This window comes from Salvelinus fontinalis, chromosome 15 (assembly GCF_029448725.1).
Source record: "Salvelinus fontinalis isolate EN_2023a chromosome 15, ASM2944872v1, whole genome shotgun sequence".
NCBI lineage: Eukaryota > Metazoa > Chordata > Actinopteri > Salmoniformes > Salmonidae > Salvelinus > Salvelinus fontinalis.
The window spans coordinates 43711091-43725566 of record NC_074679.1 but is presented as its reverse complement, the minus strand read 5'-3'; the positions used below and the strand labels follow the sequence as shown (position 1 = coordinate 43725566).

The 14476-nt window shown below is 43.0% G+C and overlaps 1 protein-coding gene across 3 annotated transcripts in view; it reads left to right on the top strand.

The window, feature by feature from the left end:
- The window catches only part of mapkbp1 (mitogen-activated protein kinase binding protein 1), a 76224-nt gene that overhangs the window by 50349 nt on the left and 11399 nt on the right, over positions 1-14476 (top strand). For all 3 annotated transcript variants that reach the window (XM_055863920.1, XM_055863919.1, XM_055863918.1), the window contains 10 exons: positions 1347-1472; positions 1674-1744; positions 8527-8648; positions 10542-10617; positions 10737-10848; positions 11949-12135; positions 12555-12706; positions 13381-13436; positions 13546-13806; positions 14020-14144. In XM_055863920.1, the coding sequence (XP_055719895.1) occupies positions 1347-1472; positions 1674-1744; positions 8527-8648; positions 10542-10617; positions 10737-10848; positions 11949-12135; positions 12555-12706; positions 13381-13436; positions 13546-13806; positions 14020-14144 (1288 nt within the window). The remainder of the gene's footprint in view (positions 1-1346; positions 1473-1673; positions 1745-8526; positions 8649-10541; positions 10618-10736; positions 10849-11948; positions 12136-12554; positions 12707-13380; positions 13437-13545; positions 13807-14019; positions 14145-14476) is intronic.

Sequence of the window (14476 nt, the reverse complement as noted above, 5' to 3'; positions counted from 1 at the left end):
CAATACACTGACACGCCCTCTGGCTGCCGCACTGCACTGTACATTAACACCTCCAGGGTGCTAATATTCAGAGCTGTTACTTACCATTGTCCTGCAGAACTGCTGTGTTCAGGTAGCCTGCCTGCCTACTATCGTAGAAATGTAATTAAGGAACAAAGCCTCCCGCAGACCACAGCAATTTGACTAGACCACCCATGGGTACAATCGATATGCTCAATACATTTTAAGTCTATCGCTTGCCCTTGCTTTTGTATCTTGCTGGAAACAAGGTTAACACAGTCACAAAGCTGCCAGATCCAGGATCGTTGTGCAATCTCAGCAAGGAGAGGATAAGCTAAATAGATAGTGCTTTTCATTTACTCAGATGAATCAGGTTGGAAATTCAATCAAGTCCCTCAGTAGAGTGCTTTAAATCCATTTTTGATTGGCAATTCACATGGATATTGAGTCCAGTCAGCTCATTGGTATTAGGCTAATATAATCACATTTGTTGACCATGTGCAGTCACTCCACATAAGCACGGTAAAGATGTTGCAGTGAATATCCTTGCATATGCAAATAGCTGTAGAGTCATCTATAAATAAATGGATAAAATATTTAGAAAGCAGTTTCATCTAGTTTTCCAGTATGATTTTGATGAGAAATATTGGACTCGACCTAGCTAAGAATATTTCATATCCCTCTATGCAGGCGATCCCTACATGGCTCATGCTTGGCATACCGTAGTACTGGTTTCTCAGTGAGCCTCTAAGGAAAAAGAGAGTTTGCACTGCTGTGTCCTCTCATTAATAGATTACCGTTAACAGGGATAAAGGTAATACAGATGTAGGATCTTCATTTGATCACCCTGTTGCAGGAGAACTTTCCTGCATTGCAGAAAATGTCAAACTTGTAATGTATTTGAAGTTTAAAAAAGGCTTCTGAAGTTTTCAATTTCCACTTTGAAATTTCAGACTTGATTTTCCCTTATGAAAAATCTATCAACCCCTACAAAAATTTCAATTAATTATAATCCACTTACCGTAGCCTAAATTTCCTGTTGCTACAGGATTATTTTCCTGCTGTAGCAAACTGGCTCAAATTAAGATCCTACATCTGTAGCAACTAGCACGCTTTAAGAGGTTACAGTGAGTCCACACGTGGCATTGCTATGTCAGGGAGCAGTCTGTGGAGCACATGTTCACCAGAGTACCACTGTACTCAACAGGATGCATTATGGCTGTTAAAAACATGAAAGACCACTCACTGTAATGAAACAGGTTTACCACCACTAAGATGGAGAACAGGTGTTGGCTGTTGGAAAGTTGCTGATGTCCTGTTGTGTGTGTTTATGTTATATCTGGCAGGTCTGAAGCTACTAGCCACAGCTAGTCGAGACCGTCTGATCCATGTGCTGGACGCAGAGCAGGAGTACAGCCTGCTGCAGACGCTGGACGAACACTCCTCCTCCATCACCGCCGTCCGATTCGCTGGTGAGACTCGCAGACGACCTTTGACCCGTTACAACATCCCGCCAACTCTCAAGTCTCCCTTCCCTAACTGTTATATTAGTTAATGTAACATAGACTTTTGGCATCCAAAGGTGTCATGGAAGTGCCAAGTGTGAAGCTAGCTCGCTGTTTGAAGTTAACATGGTTGTTATTGCAATAATAACAGTGCTTCTTCTCTTTCAGCCAATGACGGCAAGGTGAGGATGATCAGCTGTGGCGCTGACAAGAGCATCTACTTCCGCACAGCGCAGAAGGTAAAGGCCGCTATACACACACACACACACACGCACGCAATGACGCTGCTCCAGAACAGCTGTTGCTGCGGCTTAACTAAGTTTGGAGGACTGATGCTTTTGTAGCACGTCTTGGCAATATTTCATGATCTTCTTTTCTCAGCATATTTCGGCAATGGACCACATTCTTAATCTTGGCTCGGCCAACCCCTACTGTATATTGAGATATTTCATTTGAAAGTCCTTGTTGCTTACAGCTAATTAATTAAACTCCAAGTGGCCTATTTAATCATGACACTTTTCCTCAAAGGCTTTCTGTGTCATCCTATCTGTTATATACCCAAAGTCCCCTGCCAACTTGCTGCAAATAAATGCTCTCCCCCTCCCATGTTCCTCGCCCATTGCTTATGAGGGGCACAGTGACATTTTCACAAGGCTGCTCTACAAAAATAGTAAAATTCCTGACCTGATCAGCATGCTTCAGTAGCTTGAAAAACCAGAAAACAGCGGCAAAAGTACTGTTTGTCCATTTTGAGACGCCGTAGCCAGTATAAACATCCTCAGAATAGTCCGAATTAATCTAAGATAACTCAAGAAATCTGTCATTCATTATGACGTTTTTGCCGAATAGATATTTGTTGCGCAATTTTAAATTTAACTTAAGATGTTTGGTGCAGTATTTTTCAATGAAAAAGTTGTCTCTCGTTGAATGACAACAAAGACTATTGAAGAATACCTACTGTTGACCAATCACTGACGAAGGGGCGTAGACTTCGGCTCCGAACTTCGGCTTGCCTCCAGGATTTTTTTTGTGTGCCCGAAAAGCAGAAAAAACCCTCACCGAAGTCCAACACGAACAAAAACGTCACAAAATGTTGGCATAATATACAGAGTTTGCACTGGGGTGCATACAGTGGTTGCTCTACTAAAAGTTTTGCGATTATGCTGCGGGACTTAAAGGTAATTTGTGGTTTAGTACGGTACCCTGCATCACCACTTCATTGCTCCAGACCAGCGCAAGGGGGAGTTAGAGCACTGATTATGCTTTTGGGTCCTACTGTGTCTCTAACTGACAATGAATTGGTGACATAAACCTACGTAAAAACTGATAATTGTGCACGACTTCGGTATTACTTACTAAAACTGTTGTTACACACTTCTTTTATTTTGTTAGGATTATTATTTTGCTCTTATTGTAGTAGTGTAGACCACTCCTGACCGGTTGCGTTGTACAGCGCCTGAGTGGTGCAATGGTATAAGACACTGCATATTATGCAAGCTGTGTTGCTACAGATGCTGGTTCAATACCTGTGCCGGCCTCTACTGGGAGACCCATGAGATTACTGTAGGTTTTTGGTTTCTCTCCGTCTAAAAACAGAAAAAAAACATTCTAAATAACAAACTGGCTTTATTTACAAATTAGTAACAATGTCTCACCCCATGTTCAAGAATGGTATTTTTGTCGCTCATTTTACGTTATTTGAAAACTAAATCATCTCCAAAATATTTGTATTTCCTAAACAAAGCAATTATTATTATTATTAATTTAGAATGATATAAAAGCCCCTTGGATATTCTCACAGATATGTCATTAACAATGTTATTAGCAGGACAATATAAACTCATTAAAAAAAGAAACGTCCTCACTGTCAACGGCATTTATTTTCAGCAAACTTAACATGTGTAAATATAACTGAGTTCCACAGACATGTGACTAACAGAAATGGACTAATGTGTCCCTAAACAAAGGGAGGGGGGTCAAAATCAAAGTAACAGTCAGTATCTGGTGTGGCCACCAGCTGCATTAATGCAGTGCATCTCTTCCTCATGGACTGCACCAGATTTGCCAGTTCTTGCTGTAAGATGTTACCCCACTCTTCCACCAAGGCACCTGCAAGTTCCCGGACATTTCTGGGGGGAATGGCCCTAGCCCTCACCAATAGGTCCCAGACGTGCGCAATGGGATTGAGATACGGGCTCTTTGCTGGCCATGGCAGAACACTGACATTCCTGTCTTGCAGGAAATCACGCACAGAACGAGCAGTATGGCTGGTGGCATTGTCATGCTGGAGGGTCATGTCAGGATGAGCCTGCAGGAAGGGTACCACATGAGGGAGGAGGATGTCTTCCTTGTAACGCACAGCGTTGAGATTGCCTGCAATGACAACAAGCTCAGTCCGATGATGCTGTGACACACCGCCCCAGACCATGACGGACCCTCCACCTCCAAATCGATCCCGTTCCAGAGTACAGGCCTCGGTGTAACACTCATTCCTTTGACGATAAACACGAATCCTACCATCACCCCTGGTGAGACAAAACCGCGACTTGTCAGTGAAGAGCACTTTTTGGCAGTCCTGTCTGGTCCAGCAATGGTGGGTTTGTGCCCATAGGCGCCGTTGTTGCCAGTGATGTCTGGTGAAGACCTGTCTTACAACAGGCCTACAAGCCCTCAGTCTAGCCACTCTCAGCCTATTGTGGACAGTCTGAGCACTGATGGAGGGATTGTGCATTCCTGGTGTAACTCGGGCAGTTGTTGTTGCCATCCTGTACCTGTTCCGCAGGTGTGATGTTCGGATGTACCGATCCTGTGCAGGTGTTGTTACACGTGGTCTGCCACAGTGAGGATGATTAGCTGTCCGTCCTGTCTCCCTGTAGCGCTGTCTTAGGCGTCTCACAGTACGGACATTGCAATTTATTGGACTACCACATCTGCAGTCCTAATGCCTCCTTGCAGCATGCCTAAGGCACGTTCACGCAGATGAGCAGGGACCCTGGGCATCTTTCTTTTGGTGATTTTCAGAGTCAGTAGAAAGGCCTCTTTAGTGTCCTAAGTTTTCATAACTGTGACCTTAATTGCCTACCGTCTGTAAGCTGGTAGTGTCTTAACAACCGTTCCACAGGTGCATGTTTATTAATTGTTTATGGTTCATTGAACAAGCATGGGAAACAGTGTTTAAACCCTTCACAATGAAGATCTGTGAAGTTATATGGATTTTTACAAATTATCTTTGAGAGACTTTGAGAGATTTTTTTGCTGAGTTTATATTGGCCATGTTGGTCATGGCTCCCGAGTGGGGCACAATAGGATTGCCTTGCAACTCTCCAGCTGTATCCACTGAAAGCGCGTGAGGTTCAAGGCACGAGGGCCAGGGGCACGGGATTGGCCGCAGAGCCGTGCACAGAAGATGGACCTAGCCCATGGGGGGTGGACCCCCACCCCACCACACTGGGTAGCACAGAGCAACACTTTAAGGGGCATTGCACTAATAATGGCGCTGACTAGGGAAACGTTCCCGCTGTTCTTAGTGCCAGTCTGCACGTTCAAACTAATAATGGCATCTTTATGCTTTCGTTAATAAAATAATGATAAAAATACTCTTTCAAAATGCCGACGTTTATTTAGTTATGCATCCATAACGAATTACTATGGGAATAAATATCGCTGAATTACAGATATATTGGAACAAAGTTGTCTAATGAAGGTAAACAAATTGTTGCTTACTGGAAAATACTCTTTCAAACACACATGGTCATGTTGTACAGCGCCATTATGGCAATTAGTAGGTAGCTGGACAATAAACTTGCCTAAAAGGAGGGTAGGGGGAGAATTCTATCCTCAAATGTATTTCTCAATTAGGTTGGCTGTATCACAACCGGCTGTGATTGGTTGCAATTTCAGTTTAATCCACCAAAAAAGACAAAACAAATAATACCACAAAAAGTATTATCATGTATCACATCCGACCGTGATTGGGAGTCCAATAGGGCGGCGCACAATTGGCCCAGTGTTTCTCTCCCTCTAAAAACAGAAATAAATATTTTGGCCTTTACAAATATTATTTCGGCCTTTATTCAGATTACAATTGCTCACTTTCATTTTTTTGAAAACAAAATAACCTCCAAAATATCGTTATATATTATCAAGTTGATAACACAGTCATATAGCCGGCACCTACATAAAGCTGAGTGACTCACTCATTCAAGTACCAACATTCTTTCTGATAGTCTTTAATAAAGAAATGTTTTGGTTATCCTGACCTGGACACCATGTACAGTATTATAATAGCTCATTATGGGCTATTAGCAGGACAATATACCTTTACCAACACCTCTCTGTATTTTGATACTTTGTGGATGGGGCCTCCCCAGTGGCCCCATCCACAAGTCACCGCATCGCAATGCAAAATGCGTTGCTACAGATACCCGTGCCGGCCACCACCCGGAGACCCATGAGGCGGATTTTGGTTTCAATTTAGAATCCTCCAATCCTCTATATGTAATTAGTGGCAGAGAGTCACGTCATATTTTTTTGATATACTGTAGTCCTACCGTAGGCGACATGAGTCTCACTAGTGTTGAGTAATGTGCTGTTAAAAGTGGTGTAGGTCTTATTTATTTAAATAGCATATTGAAGTTAGAAGCAATAGGATTTGAAGCAATAGCCTACAACTATTTTAGCATCGTTTCGCGCTGCTCTGAGACAAGCATGGGGAATGGTCTTGATAAATCAATGAGATGTATATTTTCACTGTATCTCAGTTTGGGTATTGGTTAGACTACAATTATACAATTAGGGTGTATAAATGTTATGCTCTTAGTGTAACCTTTGTTTAACAAGGCAAGTCAGTTAATTAAGAACATATTCTTAATTACAAGGACAGCCTACTCCTTCCTCCCCGACGTGCCCGCATGACACAGTGATTCTTTAGCTAAATAGCCTGTAGCCTACTCCCGACCGCCACGTTGTACAGCGCCATATTTTCTGTTCCATCCTAATGTAAACACAGAGGGTTTTTTGTTCTTCTTGGAATAGAAACACCATAATGTTTATCAAATTAATTAAGCTAAATTTCTTAAAATCAGTCCCATATACTATGTTCTTACTAAAAAAGGTTTTACATTCTCAAGTACTACCTCTATTGAAGGCATTCAAATGCTTCTCAAAGATGCCCTCTGGTAGTCAAACTAGCACTAACTAGCATTAATGGTACCATGCCATAGAATCCATGCAAGCTGCGCCGCAGTACGCTGCAACTTTTAAAGGACGAACCACTGTACTATGACCCATTCTAACTACAGTTGAATTCGGAAGTTTACATACACTTATGTTGGAGTCATTAAAGCTCGTTTTTAAACCACTCCACACATTTTTTCTTAACAAACTATAGTTTTGGCAAGTCGGTTAGGACATCTACTTTGTGCATTTTTTTCCAACAATTGTTTACAGACAGATTATTTCACTTATAATTCACTATCACAATTCCAGTGGGTCAGAAGTTTACATGCACTAAGTTGACTGTGCCTTTAAACAGCTTGGGAAAATCCAGAAAATTATGTCATGGCTTTAGCTTCTGATAGGCTAATTGACATCATTTGAGTCAATTGGAGGTGTACCTGTGGATGTATTTCAAGGCCTACCTTCAAAGTCAGTGCCTCTTTGCTTGACATCATGAGAAAATCCAAAGAAATCAGCCGAGACCTCAGCAAAAAAATTGTAGACCTCTGGTTCATCCTAACACGTTCATCTGTATCACGTTCATCTGTACAAACAATAGTACGCAAGTATAAACACCATGGGACCACGCAGCCGTCATACCACTCAGGAAGGAGATGCGTTCTGTCTCCTAAAGATTAACGTACTTTGGTGAGAAAAGTGCAAATCAGTCCCAGAACAACAGCAAAGGACCTTTGGAAGATGCTGGAGGAAACAGGTACAAAAGTATCTATATCCACAGTAAAACAAGTCCTATATCAACATAACCTGAAAGGCCGCTCAGCAAGGAAGAAACCACTGCTCCCAAACCGCCATAAAAAAGCCAGACTAGGGTTTGCAACTGCACATGGGGACAAATATTGTACTTTTTGGAGAAATGTCCTTTGGTCTGATGAAACAAAAATAGAACTGTTTGACCATAATGACCATCGTTATGTTTGGAGGGAAAAGGGTGAGGCTTGCAAGCCGAATTATACCTTCCCAACCGTGAAGCACGGAGGTGGCAGCATCATGTTGTGGGTGTGCTTTGCTGCAGGAGGGATTGGTGCACTTCACAAAATAGATGGCATCATGAGGCAGGAAAATTATGTGGATATATTGAAGCAGCATCTCAAGACGTCAGTAAGGAAGTTAAAGCTTGGTCACAAATGGGTCTTCCAAATGGACAATGACCCCAAGCATACTTCCAAAGTTGTGGCAAAATGGCTTAAGGACAACAAAGTCAAGGTATTGGAGTGGCCATCACAAAGCCCTGCCCTCAATCCTATAGAAAATTTGTGGGCGGAACTGAAAAAGCATGTGCGAGCAAGGAGGCCTACAAACCTGATCAGTTACACCAGCTCTGTCAGGACGAATGGGCCAAAATTCACCCAACTCATTGTGGGAAGGATACCTGAAACGTTTGACCCAAGTTAAACAATTTAAAGGCAATGCTACCAAATACTAATTGAGTAATGTAAACTTCTGACCCACTGGGAATGTGATGAAATAAATAAAAGCTGAAATAAATCATTCTCTACTATTATTCTGACATTTCACATTCTTAAAATAAAGTGGTGATCCTAACTGACCAAAGACAGGGAATTTTTACTGGGATTAAATCTCAGGAATGGTGAAAAACTGAGTTTAAATGTATTTGGCTAAGGTGTATATAAACTTCCGACTTCAACTGTATGTCTGCCAAAACTGTCATTACGCATTGGAGCATTTCCAGTAGTGTTAATGGTCTAGCATGGCAGTGAGTGACTGACCTCTTGTTATGACCTCTTTAACCTCTTGTTATGTTTACATCTTGTTTTGTTTACAGTCAGATGAAGGAACAGTGTTTACCCGCACCCACCACATCGTACGCAAGACGACGCTGTATGACATGGATATCGACCCCACCAGGAAGTACGCCGCAATTGGTTGTCAAGACCGCAGCGTTAGGTGGGGGCCTAGTCTACCTGTCCTTGTCTGTCTCTGTTGCTCTGGCTGACTTGTTTTTGTTAGGTTCTAATTCTCAGAGGAAAACACTCAATGGACATTATGAAAGCTTAACCAAGTTTATTTCTTCCCAGCGAGTCAATACAGCATTCAGACAAAACATGTTTCCACCAACACAAGTATATATACTCCAATTTAGGCACTCCTGCTTCTCTCCGATCCTTACATCTTTTATGGTTTGACAGGAAGACAAAGTATTAGGGTAATAAACCATCATTTCTCCCATAAGGGGATCTGACCTGACCTCAACCCCTCATTTGCCTAATCCACAGACGTCCATCCGTATCCACTATAGCAATCCTGTGACTTCCTCCCGTCCACCCAACACATTCCAAAGCCATCTGGCTTCTCCAGATAACCATTAACTTCTGATGTAAAAACCAGTCTCTTTCACCCCTCAGATACTATACTGCAGAGTATAACAATGTTCCAAGTTTAACCCAGAATCTAACAGTATGGATTTGTGTTTCTGTGTACGTGTGTTTGTACGTCAGTGTTGGTGTGTGTGTGTGTCCATGTGTATGCATGTGTGCGTGTATATATTAGTGTCTGTGCACGTGTGTTTCTTTGTGAGTACGTGTGACCTCTCTCCCTCAGTAATCTGTCAGGTCATCCCTCCCTAGCAGGTGGATTATCCCTTAACTCAGGTGTTGTCGACACAGGATGGATTAGATTATGGGCCCTGCCCCTGGCTTGTTCTGTCTTTAGCTATCTGCAGCTACAGACATGCTGCTGTCCATGTGCCTGAGCTGAGTTTATCCTACTCATGCCTCCGTCTGCCTGCCTGCACAAGTGTTTCCATCTTTCACTCACATACTCCACCTTGTGTCAACAACAGTAACAACACGCTATGAAAGTCAAAGTTAGTATGGAAAATTCAACCATAATGGAGAAAATTCAAACAATCACCTTCGAATGATGTTAGCAACCACCCTCAAGTTATAGTGTACTGCTTTGTGTATCAGTTGGTGTAAATAGGAGGAATGTGGGAGAGTAGTACAACAGTCCAAAAAGGGCTTTCCCTCAGCTGGAGACTCTTTAAGTCAACTGTAAACACACCTCATGCTGCTATGAAAACTAGGACATCTCACTGCACTTTAATGATTACATGTAGGTTGTAGAGTTAAAGGGTTTTTGTTTAACAGGCTCTGGTTTGTTCCTTATGTAACTAAGCAGCGGTGCTTAAGAGTGAGAACCAAAGGTTGACTGGCTGCCCTCAGCCCACACTCTGCCAACTCCTCCCAAGGTTGGCTGGGCCCTGACTGGGCCCTGGCTGGGCCTTGTGGGTGGTTGTCTGCCAGCTGGTGGCTGCTGGTCTTTCCTTCCTGCACTTCTTGGAAATACACCAGTTAGGCTGTTTGTGACCCCATGTGGTCAGCTGGGGAGAGACATGCTTACCAGCTGAGCTGCTGTGCTGTTAGCACACTATGTGGCACAGAGTTCACTGACTCATGAACAAAACACAGTCTCGTGTTTCCTTGAACTCCCTAGGTCAGATGACTCAGTGCCTTGATCTGAAAGTCGTGGGGTCATAACCTTAACTGCTGAGGCAGGATGTAAATGGATAGACGTGTCTGACTTTGGGTTATCGACTTATCGTCCTCCATTGTTCTTGTGTAGAGAAGTGGATCTTGTGCTGACAGTGGATAAAACAGAGGATTGATTAACCCACTTGTGCTTCAACAGCAGAACTGTCTTTGTGATTTACTCCTGGAGTATTGAGCTGTTGGTGTGTTTCATGTTGAGATCAACACAGGCACACCTGCACTTCTGTGTGTGGAGGTGTCAAGTCTCTAGACCTGTCCTTTTGTCTAACTCTTAGTTCCCCTCCCACAGAATCTTCAACATCAGTAACGGCAAACAGAAGAAACTGTACAAGGGCTCCCAAGGAGAGGATGGCACTGTTATCAAGGTTTGCATGTTTTCATGTAATGTAGTGTCACTGTGAAGACTCATTTGACAACACAGATTGCTGGTTTATAATAATGTGCACTCCAAGTGGGGTTTAAATCCTTCTTCTCCTCTCCCCAGGTTCAGACCGACCCCTCAGGGCTGTATGTGGCCACCAGCTGCTCAGACAAGAACATCAGCATCTTTGACTACTACTCTGGAGAGTGTGTGGCCACCATGTTTGGACACTCTGGTAAAAATAACCCATTTAGTTAGAAAAAAGACAGCAAAATGGCTGAATGACAACCTGTGGTGACTTCAGACGGAGAAACCAGCTGGAACTTTTCTTCCTCTCTCCCTCGCAAATTTGTTTACATCCCTTGTTAGTCAGCATTTCTCCTTTACCAAGATAATCAATCCACCTGACAGGTGTGGCATATCAAGAAGCTGATTAAATAGTATTATCATTACACAGCTGCACTTTGTGCTGGGGACAATAAAAGACCACTCTAAAATGTGCAGTTTTGTCACACAACCCAATGTCACAGATGTCTCAAGTTTTGAGAGAGCGTGCAATTGGCATGCTGACTGCAGGAATGTCCACCAGAGCTGTTGCCAGAGGATTGAATGTTCATTTCTCTACCATAAGCCGCCTACAAAGTTATTTTAGAGAATTTGGCAGTACGTCCAACTGGCCTCATAACCGCAGACTACGTTTAACCACGCCAGCTCAGGACCTCCACTTCCAGCTTCTTCACCTGCGGGATCATCTGAGACCAGCTACCTGGACAGCAGATACACAGGATATTTCTGTCTGTAATAAAAACCCTTTTGTTTGGGAAAACGTATTACGATTGGCTGGGCCTGGCTCCCAGTCATGTGAAATCCATAGATTAGGGCCTAATTCATTTATTTCAATTTATTGATTTCCTTATATCAGTAAAATTGTTAAATTGTTGAATGTTGCGTTTATATTTTTATTCTGTATAGTTCTGATCTAGGATCAGTTTTGCCTTTTAGATTATAAAAGACCAGGGAGACCTTATCCTAGATCAGCAAACCTAATCTGAGACACTTAATTCATACTGTGAATTCCACAGATCAGTTATCTGTCCTAATGTCCTAATTGTTTTCCCCATGCCTTATATAAACTTGTCCATTCCCTTTGTGATTATTCTGAAGAAGGCCTTTGAAGGCCGAAACGTCAGTCTTTTCAACTTGTCTAATAAAACGACACATTTTTAGGTTGCACCTCTGCTCACGTTGGTTGAGCACCTTCTACTTCTTTCCAGAACTGAAAGTGCCCAGACGATTTCATCCTTTTCATTTGTTTGTCTTTTCTCTTTTTCGCAGAGGTTGTGACTGGAATGAAGTTCACCAATGACTGCAAGCACATGATAACTGTGTCTGGTGACAGCTGTATCTTTGTGTGGCGTCTGGCCCCGGAGCTGACCATCAGTATGAGACAGCGTCTCTCGGACCTCAAGCAGAATGGCAAGCCAGTTCAGAAGACCCCACCTCACAAACCTTGCAATCTCAGGTAGCTACCGTATTGGAACACATTATAGAACAAGTACCTTGGTTGACATGACTTATTCCTGTTTTGTTGTCGCTGTCCTTCTTATTCTTGTTAGCTCCAAGTGAAACAAAGGGCCTCCTTGGAGTACCCAGTTAATTGGATAACATGTTTTGTGCTAGCTAATACCCTTAGAAAGCAAACATGGTCTTTACATAATGTGATCACTGGATGAGAGACGCATTCTGAAGACAATTGAAGTGAAAAACAACTGTTAATCCTGTGTTCTGTATTATTTGTAAGACAGGCTTGTCGCTATGAACGTTGCTAGTGAATGACCAGTGTCCCTTTCGTAGCATGTTGCATTATCAGAGACATACAGCCCCATTTGACTATTGTCTTCTAGTAGTATGATTGCTCTGTTCCCTGTCTGTTCTGTGCAGCACCAGGAGAGAGTTGCACAGAACTCCTCCCATAGTCACCATGTCCTCTGACAGCGACAAAGAGGTGGAGGGGATAGAGGAGGAGGAAGAGGATGAGGAAGAGATGATCTCTCCTTACATGGTGTCAGGCTGCAGTGCAGAGGAAGAGACAGGTTGGTATCTCAGAAATACATTTGTACACAAACAATACACTGAGTATACAAAACATTATTGCATTTGTTTTAATTGAACCTTTATTTAACTTGGCAAATCAATTAAGAACAAGTTCTGACAAACTGACCAGGTGAATCCAGGTGAAAACTATGATCCATTATTGATGTCACTTGTTAAATCCACTTCAATTAATGTAGATGGAGGGGAGGAGACCGGTTAATGAAGGATTTTTTAAGCCTTGACACAAGTGAGACATGGATTGTGCATGTGTGCCATTCAGAGAGAGAGAGGGTGAATGAGACAAAAGATTTAAGTACCTTTGAACGGGGTATGGTAGTAGGTGCCAGGCGCACCGGTTTGTGTCAAGATCTGCAACGCTGCTGGGTTTTTCACGCTCAACAGTTGCCCGTGTGTATCAAGAATGGTCCACCACCCAATGGACATCCAGCCAACTTGACACAACTGTGGGAAGCATTGGTGTCAACATGGGCCAGCGTCTATTCCCCAACGAATTGAGGCTGTTCTGAGAGCAAAAGGCGGTGTGGTGCAACTCAATATATACTGAGTGGTATACAGAGTTTATATCTACAGTATTAAGAATGTGTTTTTTCATGGCAATGTTGATGGCAGTACACATCCTGAAATATCGGTTGGTTTTGTGTTTGCTTTCCAGACACCTCAGACGAAAAGCACAACTCTCTTAACTCTCACGGCAGAGAACTGAAAAGGGTTAGTATTTCTTGTAACTGTCAGTGAATATTTTCCCAGTAACACAGTCAGTGAATATTCCCATTATAAACTGTTAACTGAACCCTTGTCTGACTGTCTGTCCCTATAGGAGAGCTCTTTTGGCAGGCGTTCCTCCCAGGGCAATCATCACTGTGAGGAAAGGGGTCCCCGTCCGCGGCGCCGCTGGGCCAGAGGCATGGTCAGCATGGAGCTGATGGTCAAGTCCATGTTGGACCTCAGACAGCTGGATTCCTTCGCCATGCCCCCCTCCTCCCCCAACAAGACCAAGACCCAGCCTGATGCTTTCAGAGACCCATTCAGGGAGGATGAACTGGGCAGCACCATCAGCCTGCAACCCCTTACTGCATGGGTGAGTGGATCACAGAGAGAGGGAAATATCCAACCACTCGTGGAAGTAAAGTGGACTTCAAAAAGGCTTCTTTGTCTTCGTCCCAAATAGTACCCTAATCCCTGCACTACTTTTGACCAGGGCCCATAGGAACACTTATAGGTAGCATAAAGTATACTTTTTTGTTCAAACCATCAGAACTCATACTAAAATGTCTCTGTTTGCTCCTTGCAGGGGGATGACTCTGAGCAGAGGTCCCAGCAGCGACCCCACAACATCATGTTCTCTCCACAGACCCAAGAGACAGGCTCAGTGATCTACCCCGAGGGCTGTGAGGACAGGGCCAGCTTAGCTGGCAGGTAAACACTCGCCATAAGTGTATCTCATTTTCTCCTCACTGTATATGGCCAAAAAATTACTGCATAGTTTGGGCCTTTAGTTTTCACTGACCAAGTGCCTCTGACCTGAAAAAACTCCTGGGGTTGTATTCATAAAGCATCCCAAATTACACTGAACAAAAATATGAATGCAATATGTAAAGTGTTGGTCCCATGTTTGATGAACTGAAATAAAAGATCACAGAAATTTTTAATATGCAAAAATAAAAAGTACATCCTTGTTAGTGAGCATTTCTCCTTTGCCAAGATATTCCAACCATCTGACAGGCATGGCATATCAAGAAGCTGATTAA